This window comes from Limanda limanda, chromosome 1 (genome assembly GCF_963576545.1).
Source record: "Limanda limanda chromosome 1, fLimLim1.1, whole genome shotgun sequence".
Taxonomy (NCBI): Eukaryota; Metazoa; Chordata; class Actinopteri; order Pleuronectiformes; family Pleuronectidae; genus Limanda; species Limanda limanda.
The window spans coordinates 16997113-17017819 of record NC_083636.1 but is presented as its reverse complement, the minus strand read 5'-3'; the positions used below and the strand labels follow the sequence as shown (position 1 = coordinate 17017819).

Below are 20707 nucleotides of genomic sequence, written 5' to 3'. Positions count from 1 at the left end.
CCATCTTTATCTACAGTCTCTAGTTTGAATGTATAAGGCAGATTGTCAACTGTGTGTTCCTTTCTGTTTCTGTGTCTTTAACCTGGAGTGAAACACGCAACATGTTATTATAGTTTAGAAACAAAAACCAAGTATCATTATCTGCAACGTCTTCTTCTCTTTCCAGAAAAATAAATACAACAAACCGACCGCTCACAATCCAGAAGTCCTATCCTTTAAATATTAAACACAATCCGAAAACAGGAAGAAGCCAATCTGACATTACTCAGTGAACCAAAAATATTCCAGATCTATAAGACCGATAAAATCTTACGGCACAGCAGATATATACTCAATAAATCTGCAGTTATGTACATAAGGAGTCACTTTCCATGAAAATTAAAAAAGAAATACATAAAATATCCTACTGACCACACACAGCCCGCCAGGGGCCACAGTTCCCTCCAAACTGGAGACCAAATAACCATGTTATATTTGGCATGGCTCTTCTCTCTCATGCTTCAAATATTAGCATAAGATCTGGAGCAGTTTGCTCAGTTCCTACTTAGACCCCCTCACGGGGGGGGAAACTAACAGTTACAGCTAACTGGGGAAAAGGCAGTCCGGCTACTGCGCACAATGAGCACTGAATGGTTGGCCAGGGCTGCTGCAGTCAGCGTTTCAAGCAGCTATAGTGTATTCTATACACCTAATTCATGGTATATCTGAAGCAAAGTTACAGGTTTAAAGTCACAGACCAGTTCTTCTTACTTTTTGGTCGTACCTTGTTTATTTTGGGGTATGGTTATATTTCTATGGCATCTGAAATCATTATGGCCAACTTTGTATATTTGTTAACATCTGTGAGTGTGTTGGAGGTAAAGAAAAGTTTTGCAGTCCAGCTCAACACGTTAAAATAAAAAAAGCAAAGAAAGAAATCCCAGTCCCAGTAGTGTCCAACAGGGATCTGGGCTCCGTCCATATTCAAGTATATTCCAGGAGATAATACTGAGTCACACGTGTCATTCTCATGTCAAAATACAATTAGTACGTCGTCCATGTGCCCAAGACTTTGGTCGTTACAATGTTCTGAACCTGCATGTGGGGGAACGCGGGAGATTCCCCTTTATCGTATCCAGTCTTCAATCACGAGTCCCTGTCCTCTCGGTGAAACGACAGCCTCGGCCGCTAAATTCCCCAAACTGGTGATTTCTCCTCATGTCTCCCCTGCGGTCCGAGCCGGGGAGGTCCGACCCAGAGTCGCCTCCCACCTCTCGCCAGCTGTGGTACGCTCCGGATTTGATTTCAGTTCCTCTCCGGGCTGGGGTAAAGTTTGAACACTTTATAAATCCACTCAGAGTAGAAAGCGACGTTGACGAAGAGTGCAGGCTGCGACGAGGCACATTTTGTCCTCTGGATGCTCACGCCAACGATAACTTTGCGCTCATGCTCCTGGCAGACCAACGGGCCGCCGTTATCTCTCTGTGAGAGAAGGGCAGAGAATAAAACATCAGAAACAAAGAAAATTCAAAGCTAAGCCCAAATATCCCAAGATATCACGCTTTTGAAATAATTTCGAAATGAAAGATGCCCTCAACCAATCACGAGGGAGTCTCTGCTCTCAGTCATGAAGATTCTCATTGTTTTATCAAATCACAAATTTAAATGAAATTTACCAGAAAATAAATCTTTAACTTGAATTAAAACCAAGTAGTAACCAAGTACCCAAAATTTCAGAAAAAGTATTTAATGTGTACTTTTAAGTTTGATCCATGTTCCATCCACAAACATGGAGGTAGCAGGACATATGACCGATACTGCAGCTAGCCACTAGGGGTTGATCAAGATGATTTGGCTTCACTTTTGGTAAGCAGTGATGTTGTCCACCTTCACATACAGTCATGCATTTCCCCTTAAGCCCCAACTTCAAGGTTGAACATTTCCATTGGGACTATTTCTCCAGGAGAAAGTAGTTCCAAAGAAAACTACATTTCAAGCTGTTGCCAGAGTGTTTTGTTCCGCGGCTCGATGACATTGTGAGCACTGTACAATCACGTTCTCCTTACATCACAGACACCTTCTCCTCTCATGCCACCGGCGCATATCCTGCTTTCCCCGGCGTCCCCTTTGATTTGCGAGCACATGTCATTGTTGACCATCGGCATGGTGACCGTGTTCAGGGCCTCGTCGTGTCCCGCGTCTGTGAGGGGAAGAACGCAGGAACCAGAGAGTGTCAGATTTCACACACGTTTACATATCTTTAATTGGAATGGTGATGGAATGTGGCGTTTTGGCATATTGGCAAGTGAAGGCAGTACTTTTGGTCTCGCCCCATCCATACATGGTGCAGTTGGTGCCTTCTGGGATGTGACAGTCTTTCACTGGAAGATGAATCGTGGAGGCACCTTCAGACACAGGCGCAGGGCTACAACAACAACACACAACAGTCCATTAATTATACTTTAACAGTAATACAGTTTCATATTCAGATCTTAAATATCAGTGGTGGCTGGAAACTCACTCTGCTAGTTTCAGCATGACCAGGTTGGATCCCTCTGGGCCGCAGATCAGGCGTGAGATGCGCAGCCTCGGGTGGTGCGACGACTGGTTGAGGTGGCGCAGACCAACCTGCACGCTGTAATCCCTGAGATCTGGAACACTGAAGACCACAAGGACCAGTGTGAGATGGAGAACCTGCAGTATTTGTGACTTGTGTAGTCGGGCCACCACTTTGATCAGAGGTTAATTTGGTCAGGTTGAGTGATCAACGAAGGAACGTTAGAGAACTCAAGGCTCAGATCTACAGTGGGCCCACTTTTGAATATTGAGGGTTCGGTTAAATCCAGATCAGGGGGCGGATCCAGGATTTCTTTAACATTGTGAGATTTTTCTTTTATTCACATTTTCACAGGGAGTAATTCGAGATCTTGTTGGGCCTCAGAGATCTACTGAGTGCAGATCTAGTTGGGTTGCATGTTGTCAAACCATTCCATTCAATTTTAAACAGAAAATCCATCAATGCACAACGCACATGATATCAGTTAATTCAATATTAGAAGCAATATTTTCATCATAAGCCTTCAAAACCTGCAAGGCTGAAAAAAGCATGAAAAAAAGCGAGTTCCTCCACTTCACAGTATCAGCTACAAGCTGCTGATCTACACCACATGTGATACCTACAGTACAGCACATTACCACACATATAGGGAGGTCTCCATTAAAACCACTGCTGCAGATGACAGAGATATTACATGTGCAAGTATACGAGCGGCTCCGACAACAGCAGAAGTTAAACAGATCTCCAGTCCAACTGCTTTGTTCCACATGTTAGGATCTGGTGAAGTCAGACACACAATAAAAATTCGGAATTACCAGGAGGTGAAGCACTGCTGGTCGGTCAAAACCCAGTCCTCTCTGATCAGCGAGCCGCCACACAAATGAGCCTTCCTGAGAAACAACGTGAAGAAGACTGTTATATTCACGACCGGTGGGACGAAGGAGAATCTGTATAAACACAGAGAGATAAAAGGACTTACTCTCTTTGGATGCTCACCACCCAGCTGCCGTCTGTCCCTCGCACTTGATGTCCGCCGACTATTCTGGTGTTTATGTGCACGAAGCAGGATATCTTTGGTCGGGTTAGATCTTTAAAAGAAAAAGGAGACATTTTGAATGCTGTTTATTTTTGATGGATGGGTCATCTAATTTCAATGGGAAAAGATTTGTTAAAAAAATGTCAAAGCAGGACCATAAAATATGATTGGCTTAGTCCGGTAAATGACAGCAGATGGATTCAATGTAAAGCGTTTAAAAGGGAAGAGATTAGAGATAAGAGGAGGAGGAAGAGGACCAGACTGGTAAAAGCCAGATAAGTCAAAGTGATACTCACTGCTTGGTTGAGGAGCTACTGTAGATGATTCACCTGATAGAAGGGAAAGAGAAAATGGTAAGAAGAGACGTGACAGCCGCGGGAATAATTCTGACCCGTCGACCTTGAAACGAGACAAAACCTCAGACGCGGACCGCACCTTTCTTTACTTTGCGAGCACTTCAGATCCGAGTCGCTATCGGAGGCTACATCAGTTAGCGACCGCGAGACGGGATGAAATTTGCTCAAGACCTCAAAAGCTGCATGCAGGACATGTTTTACATTACGGTAATTATGGTGCAGCCATTCGAAAGAGGCTCTTGGACGCAACATGATTGAAACCAGCCATTTTCTGGATTAAAAGGATGACAGCACAGTCCTGCATCTGTTTGCTGTTTGGGCATCACGGTTATTCTCCGCCAATTGGACTAAACCGCAGCTAAACACATTACATAAGCCACCAGCTAGGCTGTGTGAAATAAAGATTATGACATTATAGGTGGAGTCGATGAAATAAAATCATCCTCGGCTTTGTATCAAACGCCAATACACGACCTATTTAAGGTGTTTTTTTGGACAAATCTGAGAGTCAAATATTAGTTTTCTGTTTTCAAGCAGCTGGAATCTGAGCGACATTGTTCAAATACTTATCACCTGCCTGGAGGATTAAAGGAGCTAAAGGAGATCAGGCCCACATTGTCCTGAGCTGACACCAGAATCACTTCCCTGAAAACTTTTGCATAAAGCAGCACGGGAAACTTTAAACGGGTTCTTTGATTCCAAATGTTTAGAAGCCTGTGAAGAAGTGCTATTAATTTTTTCCCCTGGCTTGTGTCACATACCTTCACCACAATGTTGCAAACGAGTGGTCGTAATTTCCGAGCGGGACACAAGGTTTATAGCCACCATGTGCTTACAAGCATATTTAAGAGGAAGTAAATCATGGGGGAAATTGCATAAAGATGCTTTCAGATGTCGGTACATTAAACACACATTGGGAAATGTGGTGAACTCTTTGCATCTAATTAGAGCAACATTTTACGAGTGTTAGGGCCTATTGAGGACCAAACAATTGGAGATGTCTAGAGTCAAAGTCGATGTTTTCCATCACTCTTTGCAAAGTACGATTACTTATGATAATGTGGGGCTGATGTGCAAAAAGATGAAGTATTTCGTAAAGTATTATGAAAGAATAGGCTCCATATTCCTCATTTTAATGCAGGCAACAACAGGCTGGCATTCTGAAACTCCCACTCTGAAATGACACGTAGCCTAAAATACACTTTATTCTTGTAATATTACGACTGTGAGAGATTAATTGATTCTAAAACGAATGAATCCAACATCTATTCTGAAAGAACCTCAAACAAGCTTATTTTCCCCTTCTTGCTGAGGCCAAGGTTGAGATACATGACGTCTGTGTGGTAAGTATGAAGCTAATGCCATGAGCCGGCAAGATCAGCTTGGCACAAAGACTGGAAAACAGTGCAGGAAACTCCCCCCTGCAGCTCTCAGACTCAGTCAGGAGCATGTTGACGCTTGTTGTTGTATCGGTGAAAACACTCTGTTTTTACAGGTGTTCTAGCAGCATGCAGACATGAGTTCAACACAACAAATGAGTCTGTTAATGTTTATAAGATAATTATTAGTTCATGGTTTATGGAGAAGGGGTGAAAATAAAAAAAAATTAAGTTTGTACTTCTTCTCAAATTCTTTTTTCCCCTCATCTTTGTTTGTAAATTATACTTTTTCACTACAAATAGATGAATGGCAAACATAACCCTAATCCCCATGAGACAAATAGTGAATATGGGCTACACAATAAAAATGTGATAGATGAACCCGGACGTATCCACTGTTACTTAGATGGACGAGAGAGGAAACAAGTTTATTTAAGCCACTCACAGTTTTTCAGTTTGCAGTAGTCCCAGGCCAGGCGGTTATTTGGATTGGTGTAGCACCAGGGGCCGTGCTTGTCCCGGTCCGGGTTCCGGCAGTAGTTGTTCTCCAGCCCTACATGGGACACTGTAGAGTGAGAATCCCCACTGTAAAACACACAAATACAGATTCTCATGTTCCATTTGTTATTCTGCACAGAGCTCACGCTGGCCCGTGTCACATGCACACGGCCAAGTCGTGGTTACACCTTTATGCACGTACAGTTCATATACACTGTAAGTAACCGCGGTGTGTGCCTGGAAAGTCTCACTCTGGCTTTCCTATAGTGCAATCAATCCTCTGCATTCGCTGCACTGAGCCCGTAGAAGGAAACGCAGAGATTTGTGAAGCGTGCTCATGGGAGTATGAAAGTATGCACTCTAAGCATTCGGCAGGGCTCAGACCAGTAGGAGCCACATCCTCCGTGGAACAAATTCACGTTTAATTGTGTCTTTTTTGCAGCGTCCCACTAAAATTAAACATAACCTTCTCAGACATCCCTGGAAAGCAGCTAGTGGGTACAAAACACAATGCCAGGCAATAGACAACAATTTGTCAGGAGGTGAAGATAATGCCACATCCCAGGAGATTGTAAAACAAGCTATTGCTCTCAGCCGCTTTTTCCTGGGACGACCCTTGACCTTGAGCAGGATAGACTCGCTGGCTGCAGTCAACGCGAGGGAGCTGATTGGCTTTGATCTGCTTCCCTCAGAAATCACTTCCTGGGGTCAGGGGTCGGCTCTGGAACATGTCCATCTGTCTGTGCCATTTTGGCTTTTAAAATTCCTATAAATTAAGTAATTCCAACAGCCTGACTCGAGCATGAAGCAACAGCCCCGCAGTGGGCCGCCTCTCCATCATGATGGGTCACTGGGAGAGCACCCCAGGGTTTCCTCTCGACAGTTAGATGAATAATAATTGGGCCACGTATTGACCCCTGAGGAACCCCCCCCGATTTCCTCCCGCTGTTTGTTTTCACTGCTTAGCTTCATTCATATGAAAGGGATTTTCACATGGCAATGGGAGCTAAGTTGTCAACAAACACTGAAAAGAATGTCAGCCTCTCTAGGAAACATTTTCCAGTGTTTCCTAACGCAGCTGAAGCTCGACTGGGAGTGAGGGGGAGGAGACACAGGACACACAACAATGCAGAATCCATGAGTTTGTTACCTGTCTATGTGATGTGACCAGTTGGCACAGGGAATCCCAGAGCGAGTTATGGATAAAGTTCCCCGGTACATCTCTCCGACGTCCTCGTAACACTCTGAGGAAAAACAGGATATGGTTATTTTTGTGTATTTTAGCAGTTTCTGAAACCCCTAAATACAGTCTGTGAGCGGGCTGACTCGCAAACGAACGTTCATGTGTGTGCGGAGACGAGGAAAGGGATTCGGATGTTTGGTGTTCTCCTTGTGGTTTGCATCAGTCTAATGTCAAGGGCCCCTGCGTAACTGGTGGTTCTCAGATCTATTAGAACATTTAAAGCGTGCTCCGTCTTTTCTCTTAAACAGAATCAGAGGAGGGTTTGTATAAGCCGCTTTTTGACATGTCTGGTCTTTTGAAACGCAAAGCAGAGAAAGATGGGAAATGACAGCGAGAACTATCGACAGGGTCTGGTGTTTTGATCTCCCATGAAGCGGGAATTCATTGGGCAGTTGCCAAGCGGTCCAGTCCTGTGGGAAAAATATCGAATGTGTGATTCTTTTTGCAAAAACTTGACAAGCACCTGTAGTCCGCTATTTCAAATCCAATTATTGAATAATTGTCAACTCTTAAAACAATCGCCACCTGGAAAAGGCTTTGAAAGACTTGAAGGAATAGTTCACATGTTGGTAAATGCTAAACATTTGCTCTCTTGCTAAGTTGGATGAAAGCTCATTTCTGAAAGCTGAAAATGCAGCAATAGTAGCCAGCAGCTGTTTTGCTTAGTTAAGCTTAGCCTATAAACAGGGAGAAAGAGTTGGCCTCTTTCTGTCCAAAGGTTAAAAACATTCCTTAATCCATATATCTTTAAATTTATGTCAAAATCCAACTGAAAAAATAACTCCAGCTGCTGCATCTAGCTTCATATCTACAGTATAATGCGCATATTCCCCCAAAACTCAAAAGTCAAACTGTTCCTTTAAAATCAAGCTTTTAAGCCATTTACCTATTTTTTGTGTGGCCTCAGCATCACACCTGGGGATGTGGGTGCAGTTGGCTTTCCTCTGTTTATGGTCTGTAGTGAAGCACCATGGGTAATCTGCTCCATCGGGGTTACGGCAGTAGTTCTCTCGCAGGTCTCTGTGGCACACACACAAGCTACAATTTAAATCATGGTGCTGATGACTGTGTTTTTTGCAGCGTGGCTAAGAACTCCGAAATCCGTTTTCTTGGCATTTCAACAGTCGAATGCATGAAACGAACAAATCGCCTCCATGACCACGCACAGGGGACTGAATCCAACCAATCAGGAGCCGCCAAACAAGCGTGACTCACTTGCATTTGAAGTTCTGGGGCAGAAACGAGTGGTTATGGGGGAACTGGGAGTCCCAGCGCTGACACGTCACGCCCTCAGGAGTGACAGACGTTGTGCCTCGGTAAGCCGTCCCCTTCCCCTGGACACAGGACGTCGTGACATTGACGTCTGTGTCCTCGCTGGAGTCAGACTCTAGCAAAAAAAGAGAAAAAAACGTAGATTTGTAATTGTGGAAAAAGTTTGAGAAAAGAGGGCAAAGAAAAAGAGAGGGAGACGTAAAACACTGAAGGCAGAAAGGAGGGAGGGAGAGACTGAGGGAGATATTAATCCCCAGAAGAATGTGTCGTGTTTAACATAGAGACAGATGATCAAAAACAGTAGCCTCCCCCTCTTCGCCTCTGCTGCGATAGGAAACTTTATGTGTATTCATAACACCAATGCCCCACATTCTTGCACGTAGGGACATCCACAACAATATGCAGTTATCTAACCTGCTGACACCACACAATGTCACAGGTTGTTGTCGGGAAACTCCCGGAGCTCGGTTCATATTCACGAACACATATTTAGCCTCGCAATTAAACATCAAAAGCTTCAGGATCAGGGTTTGAATTTGTTTATTTCAGCCCAAACAAAGATATCCCATCCTGCCTGGTCCGACTGGGGCAACTTTATCCACCGGAAAACTATTCCAAACATCTTCAGATGGAATTCAGCTTTTCAGCAGAGCAGGAAAAGCCGGTACGTAGGGAGCGACTTCTCCCCTCCGGATTTCTGTCTCTGTTTCTTTAGCCTTTGACAAATGAGATTGGAGAAGATGGAGGAGTGAAGCAGAAGTTTTGAGGCAGAGACGAGCAGGCGGGTGGAAAAGAGGGATTCTTTGGCTTGATGTAATGCATGCCAGTGTCTGTGTGCAGTGCGTAGCACAGGTCAGTGGTTTTTATCTTTCCGAGGGCAGGCATTGAGGGATACACACATCTGGACAAATGCTGATCCTCCGCCCAGGCTGTAAATCACAACCTGTACTGTATAGTGCATGTGTGTAAGCAGCCGTCAGAGACAAGGAGAGATGCTTTGTGTGTTTGTCATTGAGCATGTGGGAATATTTCAAAGCGCGTTCAGTGAAAAAATCAAATTTTCCAAAGGTGCGACCTCCTTTTGGCATCCACTCTTTCTTTTTCTTCTTCTATATTAAACACGGAGGCCAGTGTTCTACACTACACCTCAATCAGACTCATGTGAAACGGGCAAATAATACAATAATAAAATCGGAAAAACAAATTTTGCAAACAGAAAAAATACCCCATCTCAATTTCAAAGAGCAAACAGTGACGTCCTTGGAAATGGGAATTGTGTAAATACTGTGTCATTTCCTGACAAGCCACAAGCCCTTTCAACAATAATATTCAAAATTGGTGACAACAAATTACTAAATCTTAATAAGGTTTTCAGTAACCACAAGCCTCCAAACAGCCTCAGTGCATCTGGGCATCGATCCCACGTCTCTAAGTCTCTGAACGGGGATCAAACGCCATTGTTTCAAAAGAATTTCCATCACTTCTTGTTTTGATCATGGGGATGGAGACTGTTGTTCTCAGTGGGGTTTTAATTCTCCACACACAATCCACTGACCCCCCCCCCCAAGTCATGCATGGAGGCATCTGCAACTGTTTTGTTCTTTGCAAATTAAATAAGCTTTTCCCTATAATTTGCCCCTTGTCTCCAAATATATAAATGTCAAAAACGATAGTTCACAGTACTAAAACCACTATTAAACCTTCCAGTGGCAATGTGGGACATTGCAGTATAGTAGCCTCTATTGTAGTCCTCTGCTTTACTGCCCCTAGTCATCTGTGAGTGGTCTCAGCAAAGTACTACATGCTATCTGAAGTCATACTCGACCATTTACCAACAACCTATTTACCCTTCCTTGTTGAGGTGCAGGGATTTGAACCCAAGCACCACATGAAACACAGAGCTGGGTAAACAGAAGACTTGAGGCTCTGCAGGGGTCCTGACCGCAAGAACCTCAAAACCGCCAAAGTCCTGCATGTAGCAAACTCCCTGACGCACTCAAACCACTTGCTGGAAGTGCTAAACCGCCACTGGTCTGTCCCAAAGCCAAGCAAGGGATCCTAAATGCTATGAATATTACAATAGATTCATAACTGTGTGAGACATGCACAGAAGTTGGGACATTTCCGTCAGCTGTTCCACACATTTTCCATAACTTTCCCAGCCAAGCGCCAGGTTAAATGTCTGGAAAATACAAATATCTGAGGAGCCACACACTTAGTAGATGCTGACGAAGATGTCAACTTGGAAAGACAACAGAATTTGAGAGCTTCGGGTAATAACACGTGTTTTCCACAGCTTTACACGACCTGTCCTGCCTCTTGCGTGCTCTACCTAGTAGTTACTCCTCGCCTGAAGGGGTTCCGGACATCTGACCCAGACAATCTCCTGCTGCATCTTTCACATGTGAAAGGCAAACTCCCAAAAATGCTTGGGACTCAATGTCTGAAAGGGGCTTTACTTGTTATCAGGTTGTGAGGGTACTAGACATGAAGGAAAACCAGACGCAACGAAAACCCATAAATCAGCATATAACAGTAATTTTGTCTCCCGCTGATTTGTTAAAGACTTGTCCACAAAGCCCAGGCCCCAGGTCTGAGTGTGTACAGTGCAAAGGTCCGTACCACACACAGTGATGTTGCAGTACTCCCATGGGGTTTTCCGATCCATGGTGTAGCACCAGGGACCACGACGATTATCCGGGTTACGGCAGTAGTTGTCTTTTAAATCTTTGCCACGATACCTGAGAGAGGAAACAGAGGGGAAGAGGGGAGGAAAAGACGTAATGAGGAGGGAGAGAAGTAAGTCATAACAACTGGTGAGGTCTACCTCCCTCGAGTATTAGCGTCATTTATTTAAGCATCTGTCATGGGCGTAGGCGGGTGTTGTACGTGAGAAATGTTAGAGTATAGTTCTCACTTTTTGGGCTGGAAAAGGTGTTTGTGAGGCCTCACTGAGTCCCACCGCTGACACTCCTTTCCGCTCTCTGTATGGTCCATTTTGCCTCGGTAATCCTCCCCGTTACACGTCATACAGACGTCTGTCAACAAAGCAAAACTTAACGTTACTCGTGTTGTGACTTTATAAGACACAGACAAATATATATATACCACATAAAGATTGATTTAACCCTGTTTGGCTTTCTGACGTGAACTGAGTTATCACCTCCGCCAATAAAGTTACTGAATTGTTTGTTTGTAAATTCGCCTGCAGGATTAGGTAAAAAACTGCTGATCGGATTTTTTAAGAAAATTGGTGGAAGCATAAGACATGGGTCAGAAAATAACCCATCACATTCTTGCACAGATCTGGACAATGCGGTGGATCAAGGATTCACGAGATAAGGCAATTTGAGGAAAACTTTAGGGTATAAACATGTAAATACCAATGTGTAGCTGAGATTATGTGGATTAGTTGAGGAATGAACAGTTTGTATGTATCTTGAATAGTTGTCTCACTATGTCCAAACAAACATTATGGATTAATGGGGACGGTTGGGCCTTAGTGGAGGTATCTGCTCTGCTAAAGCTGACCGAATGTAATTGTCCTGTAATGATGTTTCGGAGGGCCTTACCCTCCGAACACTGTGGCACACCACACTCCTCCACTCGCACATTGGGGTCAGTGGTGTAGCACCACGGACCACCTGGATCGTTCTTGGGATTCCGACAGAAGTTCTCCCTCAGGTCTTCCGCCGGGAAACTATCAGGATAAAACCTGCAAGGGAGAAAGTGTTACCTGATACTGTAAGCTGTACAAATACATTTTAGGGAGTACTTGCACACTTGGCTGCACCGCTAGTATATACAGCGTTGTACCTGTCTGCTAGTGCTCTCAGATGCAAGCAAAATAAATTCATTCCATTAAGATGTTAACCCAGTTTCAACAAATCTTAGTGCCCATTATGTGACCAGATGACATTTTAAATCCAAGAAGAAAGCAGTCATGGCAATCTTATGCAAAGTAGGTCATCAATACGTCTCTCCTCTCCAGGTTTGCACCTTTCGGGCGGCTTGCCACACTGATTGCTGCCATGTCCCGGGTCCCTCATGTGTGAAGCAGCCAGACTTGGTCACAGCACAGTGACCACCAGCAGCACAGAACCACGCCACGAACCACTTGGAGCAGCCCAAGCGGGTCATTTACTGGCAGCCTTTGAACACGTCTAAACCTAATCCCTCTCTGTCAACGGCTACATCACGCCAGTGTGACCGAGCCGCTGTGAGGCCGTAAGAAAAAGAACCAGGCGAAAGCAAACATGTGGGACGCGAGCGCCGGGAGAGGCATGGGATCCCCGCGCTAAATGGACAGTGTGTGAAATCCGCCTTGTGTCAGGGCAGGATGATTAAAAGCTGGCATGTCAGCACCCCCCTGATCCATGTCGACCGCATTCCCCTCCCACCCAGGGAGACGGAGAAGGGGAGGGTGGAGAAAAAGAAAAAGTTTTTTTGCAAAACGGAGGAGAAGAAGAAAACACGTGAAACTTTAGTGGTTAAAAAAGAGAAAGTGAGCAGATTGAATGGAATGAGCCAAAAAGTTGCTCGGTGTTTAACTGATGATGCAAAAAGAAAGAAAGAAAAAAAAAAACATCTGCAGGGAACGACGTGGAGAGAGAACCAGAGCCCTCCCTCCCTTCAGCAGCTTGTCTGAGCGTTCTACCCCAGGCAATGACTCTTTTCCTGGGAGAGTCTGCTCTGCTCTCCCCCTGCGCCCTGGGGTTTATGCAAGGCTTCTACACAAATGCGTAATATCATTCAGCCCAGGCGTGGAGGAAATGTCAGACATATAACTTGGCCCAAGGACAGACAGAGCTAAAGGAGAATGGGTTTCAACCGCATTGTAATTCCTACAAGTGTCAGAGTACAACAGGGTTAAGTCTAACATTGACATTTCACTTACACATTTGACTAAAACAAAACACTTGCTCCAAAGCCGCACTGAGCCAAGCGCCAAAACTCACATCTGTTGTGTGTAACTCATACGCTTAATATATTTCTATCATAGTACAGTGTCCCTAATTTATAAAATGGAATTACATGGTCTGTCACGTCACAAAAGAGGCCGCATCTGGTGAGAGTCCGTAAAAGGCCGTGCCATGGGAACAAGTTATCCATAATGATGTTGTGCTAACAGATGTTGGCCAGTTATTCATCTTCTTGCCAGATTCAGTTCCCATCGGAGCGCAGGCGGACACTATGCACACATGCTTCGCTCCCTGGGCCGACTTAACATATTGGCTAGATTTGGGATTTCGCTAAAGATGAAATCTAGACCTGAAGTAACTGCTGCGAAATGTCCAGCAACGTGCACCTGGCGACTGGGGAACCAACACGGTCACGCTTCGGTGCTGCAGCATCCAGAGGAGTGAAAGACGGAAACGATTAAAGGAAGTGAGGGGTTAGAGGGTTGCTTGATAAATATTGAGACATAAATACAGGCTGTTTGGAAGCAGAGTGTGACAGCTGACATCTGCTGAACTGTCCTGAAAGGAAAGAATCAACATTTGGGGGAGTACACCGACTCACTGTCTTGCTGAGAGTAAGATGTAAAGATCTGGAGCACGCAAACTTTAAGCTTAGCTAGGAGGAAGAAATGGGAGGAAGTAGAGCTGCGTCGTCCATCTTTATATACGTCTACGCTAACGGCCAGTTCAGCTCGCATCAGACAAGCCATGCTAACAGTTTCCTATAGTTTTGAGTTTTCCCGCAAAGCTAAACTCACTGTCTGTGGGTGAAAGCTTCAGATTGAGACACATGAATCATTCCTAGAGTTTTTCTTTTTACTTTCAAAAAACAAAACAACCTTTTCCTTTGAGCAAAACATAAAAATCCAGTATGCACCAGTGGGTTTCTGAAGCCAACAGCGCTAACAGACCTCCCAGTGGAAAAGTGCAGAAAAATAAATTAAGGTCTCTGCGGGAATAAACAAATGACTGCGATGTTATCTATTATTAAGAATATGAATCACAATGTTCCATTCCTCTCTCCAGGCTTGGCCGGGCATCAGCACACACCGCTGTTCAAACACTAAATATAGACAACAGGTGGAAGTCCCATTCCTGGAAGGGAACCTCCTGAGAAATCACCCCTGCCCCATGGTGATCGGTCAAGCGTGAAAATAATAGTTACCTGAGACTCAAATGGTGCGTGGTTCATTATGGTGGTAATTATCACACAGCGGGACGGTCCCATGTTAGGTAACCCCACAGTGGCTCTAAATCTCCCTTAAGTAAAGCTCGCTTTGACCCTTTGAAAGTTGAAAGTTGTTGACAAGCCAAAAGCGATGTTGTCAGACGCTACATTTGCCATGAAGGAAGGAGCCTGAAAGCATGTGTCAAATAAACAATGACTAAAAGGCTCCTGATGTGAATAACTGCTTGTAAAATGGGAATAGAGGATTGATTAACTGTAGAAGACAAAAGGAGGAGACGGGGACCAACACTGCAAAGTGTTGTTATCACTGATCTTGTATTTCCCCTCATGGCTGTGGCTTTGTGAGCTCAGCTGGACAACAGACAGAACTTTACTTCCACAAAGTCCATAAATCTTTCTGCATGTTTCTTTCTTTCATTCAACCCCCCCCTTGTACTTCTTCAAACCCTTATTATTCTGCCTTGCACCCCCCCCTGACCTGCCCCCATCACAGTTAAAATATCTCGTAACTAATGAGCTCCACTAATGAGATGCTGGCACAGAACCGTCCTCGCAGAGTCACTGATCTGGACTCTCCCGCAGCAGTGGAAAAACACATCTTTACTGTACACCTGATGACCTTCACTGTCACACACACCAGCCTCATTGGAGAGGACATCCCTGCGTGTGTTGAAAGAAATCTGACATAACTCTGGATAAACGTTCAAGCGTCTCAGAGCCTCCGCCTTCCCCTTAACCCCCGAGGTGCAAGGGGATGATTTGAACATCAGTAAATCAGCTGCCGGGGCCTGTTCTATATCAGACACAGAGAAATAAAGAAGGAGCATCCGGAAAGGTGGCGGAGGCCAGAGGATTTGACATGCTGGGCTTTGAAGGCTGCAGGAATGCGGCCAGGGGGAAATGAATAATTAACACCATCTCCTCTCTAAAAGTCACCACCGTCCAAGGCACTGCACGCCCCAAGGTGACAAGTGAATCGTATCCACCCGTCCCACATACAAAATGCATTTTGTTTGACTTGTACATTTGGAGATGAGAGGACTTACGTGTGTTCATTGATGTTATTATCTGACCAAGCTTGGCAAGTGATGTTCGACTTCGTCCAAGACCTCCTCCCTCTGTAGTCCTTGGTGCCAACGATACACTCCCTTATATAATCTGAGCAAAGGGCAAAGGGATAAAAAGCATTTGAAAACATCCATTCATGTTTTCCCTTTGATACAAACTGTGGCTGTGTGTTCCTCGTGTGCCAATTTATACAGCGTATCATAAATTTAAAGTTTATTCCCTCTTGCTAACCTGACCACCTGGAATACATTTTACCATGTATGGTCAATGAGACCTTTACCACTTGTGTGTTATTGTGTGTTATTCCCAAAACAGAAAACTCCCTGAAGTTCATTTAATGGGATTGGAATTTACATAAGTTTTGCCGTAAATTCGAAAGTGCTAGATTCCAACAGGCTGCGCTCCGACTCTAAACAATGAATCTTTGTATTGTTTACACTCCACTCAAGTCGGCTGCATGTTTATGCGAGCGACAAACCTCACCAGAGTGATTAAACAGCCCGGGGGGGTTCAGTAGGGTTGGTTGCTTTTTATTGTGTCAACAGAAAAAGACCTTAACAAATCTGGAAAGGCCAACAACCTGCAATCACTGACAAACCCTGTGGAAACCCCGGCCTGCAGCACCTGAGCGTTCTCATGAGAAAAAAAAACAGAGTCAGACTTTGGGATTCACCTTTTTTTTCATACAGAGTAAAGTTGACGTTGGCCTGCTTCTTCACGCCGTGGGTGAAACGGTCGAAGGGAAGCAAGAAGCATTTCCTGTTGTGCTTCTGAAAGTTGAAAGCCCTGTCGAGGACACACGGGAAGTCGTTGAGATGGGACCACGATAAACAAGGGAAATATGTAAATACTGAGTCCATGCAGGAGGAGAGGAGGAGTGATACAAATGTGTGGAGACGGAATGAGAAAATACAACTCACCTGCAGTTGAAGTTTTTCTTCTTGCATTTGCGAGCGCATTGCTCCTGCGAGCGGTTGCTTCGTACCAGAGGGGCCTGAGGACAGTCTGTGCAAACCAGCATGTGGCTCTCGCTCTTCTCATACCGCTGTAACGACTGATGGGTCCTTCTGCACAAACCTGAGGAAACAATCAAGATGCAGCATGAGAACGTCTTCTGGCACGTTTCGATACAGTCGTTATGTTCGCCGTGAAGGACGCCTCGACCGCCTCACCTGGGAGTTCTGCAGGTTTCTAGTTTGTTAAATAAGGTTTACATCAGCATCAAAATGTGTAAGTATGACTTGGATAACCCGGAGAGCTCAGAGTCATCCAACTTGCGGCAGTCGAAGATTTGGACAATCTACCAGATTTTAATGGCTGAAGTTGTATTTCATATGGTGCTATGTTGTATTTTTAACCATTAACACAACTAATTCTCCTTTTCTCATCAGAGATTGTACGTGAAGATGGAACCACTGCGCCCCCAAAAGTGAAGCATTTTAAACGCCACCTGGTGGCTGGCTGTAGTGTTGGTCATAAATCCTGCCTCCTCCACGTTAGCGGATGGGACATGGAACAAAAAAAGCAAAGTCAAAGTACACGTCAAATTCAATATTTGCTGTAAAAATGGGGTGAAACTTAAGGATTGATAGCTGGGACTCACTCATCATTAGTCAAGAGCAAGATGACGACCCCTGAATTAGATATTTTAGCCTATATTTTGTACAACGGGACGACGTAGGGATGTTTAGCAACGGCTGAAAATTGGCAGAGGATGTTAATTGGCAGAATCGCGGCTCCATCCCTCGACCTGTCCTGTGCAAACTCTGGCTCTATATCCATAAGATCGCAGCTCTGGTGTCTGGGATATTGTGGCTTCATTTCTGGATAGAGGGAGGAAGTCGATACGCATCGCTCATCTTTATGTGCAGGCTTTGGTTTGCACCTGACTATCAGCTATCTGTCAAATGCAAAAAAAAAGAAAATCCTAGAAACCATGTGGAATTAGTTTGTCTCCTCTTCACTGACAAAGCATCATCACACATTGCTCAAACACAGGAGAACCCGGCCAAATGCTTCTCCGCTGATGTCAAGTTCCCAGGGCTGAGGATGAACTTGTCAAAGCAATGAGAATATTTCCTTGAGTCTTCTCCTGGCGGTTCAAATATTCGAATGCTGTTTACACGGTTTAGGCACGGACGACACGGAGGGAAACCGGCACAGCGTCACCGTCGCACATTGAACATGCCGGCCCATGCTGTCAACGAAATCGTTCTCTAGCTGCAGTCTGCCTCATGCTCCGTGTTTACTGACATGTTGGCAAATCAATGCGCCAAACCCCTCACACCTCCGCTTGTTTTGCAACCCGTTAAAGAACTTTTCGCCAGATCTTCAGCCTGGCCGGCCACAACGAGGGATCGCACAAGTTTATGTTTGAGAAAAAGCTGGTGTAAGGTATGTAAGTGTAAGTCTGGGACTGAAGACAATAATCTCTTTAAACCTGGGAGTACTGGTTGTGCTCCAGTGATGCATATCTATGCAAATCTCATATCTCATATTTTACTGCTCAGAGACAGAGCCAGAACAGTTTTCTTTTACAGTTTTACAACTTTGTAGTATCATTCCATGACTCACCTTTATGACCTCCTATCAGGCAGGAGATGTCGAAACAGAATCACTGCTGTGGGCAAAGGCTTTCGTTTTTCTAATGAACAAATCAAGATGCCAATACAAGGAAAAGTTCTAAAGTCAGTCATTGTTTCCCACTATCTAATAAAGGTTTGTATTATTCTCTGAGGAATCGGCATCCAACACATGGCAAGAAATACACACATGCTATGTGCGAAGAAATTTCCAAAATAACATGTTGTGATGCATTCTTCTCCACGTCTAATTTATAGGCTTTTCGCTCCGAATCACTCCTTTGGAGGAAGGACATCAAAAGAGAACTATATCATTGCAAAGACACAGCATCATGTGAAAGAGATCCAAGTGGGTTCAAAAGCAGGACAAAAGCATATTTTAAGTCCAAATCCTCCTGCTATACATATCAATCATTTTGACCTACTGGGAAATATTAAGAGCCCATCCTTCAGTGGGATGGATTTGTAGAGCAAATACTGGGGCTGCAGCGAGACCTTCAGATGCACTGTGGCTCGGCTACAATAGATTTTTTCCGTTTATAATTATGGGGGCAAGTGCGAAATAAATCACACAGGAAAACCTCCTGCTACTGAGTTACAGCAACGAGCTGCTGCGCCAAGATCCGACACAAGAAGTTGTGTGTGTACTTAAGATACTGTAAACTGTGGAGCGTTTAGAGGCTCCTCGTGGTTGAGAATGGTTTTCGGGGAGGACGTGTTATTAATGTTCGGGTTGGACTGGACCACATCTGGCACTCATCACCGTGCTGCTCCAGCCCTGATGTCTGGCCAGGCCGCTCAATTAGATTTCACTTAGTCTCTTCCTCTCCTCGCAGTCAGACCGCTGCTATCTCCAAAATCCAGAGCATTTGCTGAAGGTGGAGATTACGATAAAAAGGTGCTCGGGCAGAGGTGAGAGTGAGAGAGGGAGGACATTTAATGGGAAGGGGGCGCAGGTGTGGGTTTCTGGTTTGATCTTAAAAAATCGGGAGAGGAAAAAGGTGAAGGAGCAACACTCTGACCCTCCTCAGACACTTCCACTTGAGCACAGAACCCCGAGCGTCTGCTGAATAAGTGTGCTGGTCGAGTTCCCCTGTCAGAGCAAAGTAATATTAACAATCATGGAATCTATCAGTGCGAATAGACTGTAAAGATGTGTGGAATGAGGAAGATGAGGAGGAGGAGGAGGAGGAGCAGCAGGTTAAAGGTGTGTGCGAATTAAGCAGACATTACATCTGGTCCATGCAGGGAGCACACAGTGTGGAACTGAGCGCCGAGGCCAGATGTTGCCCACCCACCCCCACCCCTCTGCCACACACACACACACACACACACACACCTTTTCTATCTCTCTACCGGGACACACCGAATACCTCAGCTCAGGCGCGCGTTTTACTTTCCCCAACTCCAGGAGTGAGGGGGGGGCGGAGGTCAGAGGTCAGGGTCGGCACCCCCTGGAGGTGGTAACTATGGCTTCAGTTCTTTGACTCGGGGACATGTCAGCCGGGGGGCAGATGTGAAGCCGGGACACTCTGACCGTGCACTCATGGCCACCAGATAAAAGGGACTCCGCGCGTAATGGCGCAGCGCGGAGCTCGCCTTTTTGGGGGGCGGCTCCATCCCCCCAGAGGAGCCGCTGCCGCGGGCCCAACAGATGCTATTGACCATGACCTGTATAAAAAGTTTAACGACAAAGCAGTAAGATCAGCAGATGTAGTGGGGAACCAGTTGGGCGGCTGGATTTGGCACAAGGGGTTTATCCAGAGGATCCACTTCCACCACAGAAACCAAATTGTTTATGGATCAATTTGACCCACATGGCACAGTGGAGGAGCACCAGTCCTCCAGGGCATCAGGGAGATTCTCCTCCTTCTTCCACTTTAAAATCCTTGTTAAAAAAAGTTAGTCGACTCTCCTCGCGTAAACAGCCCTGAGCAGGTTCATCTTCATCATTAGTCACCGCAGAGAGCATCAAACGCGGAGACGACCCAGAGCAAGACGAGACTTGTGATCAGGCTCGTTCCGTGACTCTCGCAGCTATGATCAATATTAGAGGAAGGTCGTGTTTACATGCTTATACACGTGGTTGAAAGGTGAAACTATAAGAGGAATGCAAATTCTATTCTAAGCTGCTTTAAAGTAAATCCTGAGTTTACAATAATAATTAAAAAAACATCAGGAATTGGGACTTTCTCTAACTTTCTAACTTTTATTCCTAGAGGTGATTTGTCTTGAGTTATAAAATAAAAAATGAGATCAACACCACTCATGCAGATAATCCTCATCTCCTGTGTCTCCTACCTGAGTCCAGTACAGTGAGGGCAGCGCACACCAGAGCCTGGTAAATCCATACGTTTATCCTCATGGTGGCACAGGGGCTGTGGTTGCAGGTTCGAGTCCGGAGGAAAGTGTCTGTGGCTGAGTGAAGTCCCGGGTGGCTGGTGATCGGCTCTAGACTCACTCCGTCCTCTCTCGGATGCCACTGTTCCAAGGAGCCACACGTCCTCGGTTCAACCCCCTTTTTTGACTCGGGTGTGATCCGCTCCTCTGTCAGCGGCTCCTACCGTCAAGTCCCGCGGAATCAGCT

At 45.2% G+C, this 20707-nt stretch overlaps 1 protein-coding gene across 1 annotated transcript; it reads right to left on the bottom strand.

Moving 5' to 3' along the window:
• Positions 1-1284: 1284 nt before the first annotated feature.
• LOC133011332 (hepatocyte growth factor-like) lies at positions 1285-20485 on the bottom strand. Its single transcript, XM_061079044.1, has 18 exons — positions 20422-20485; positions 16459-16615; positions 16212-16324; positions 15517-15628; positions 11893-12035; positions 11238-11358; positions 10943-11061; positions 8264-8435; positions 7935-8086; positions 6956-7049; positions 5753-5892; positions 3869-3901; positions 3516-3624; positions 3352-3426; positions 2501-2638; positions 2298-2404; positions 2046-2179; positions 1285-1461 (listed from the first exon to the last, which is right to left on the bottom strand). The coding sequence occupies exons 1-18, from the start codon at positions 20483-20485 to the stop codon at positions 1285-1287; spliced, it is 2160 nt and encodes a 719-aa protein (XP_060935027.1).
• Positions 20486-20707: the final 222 nt, after the last annotated feature.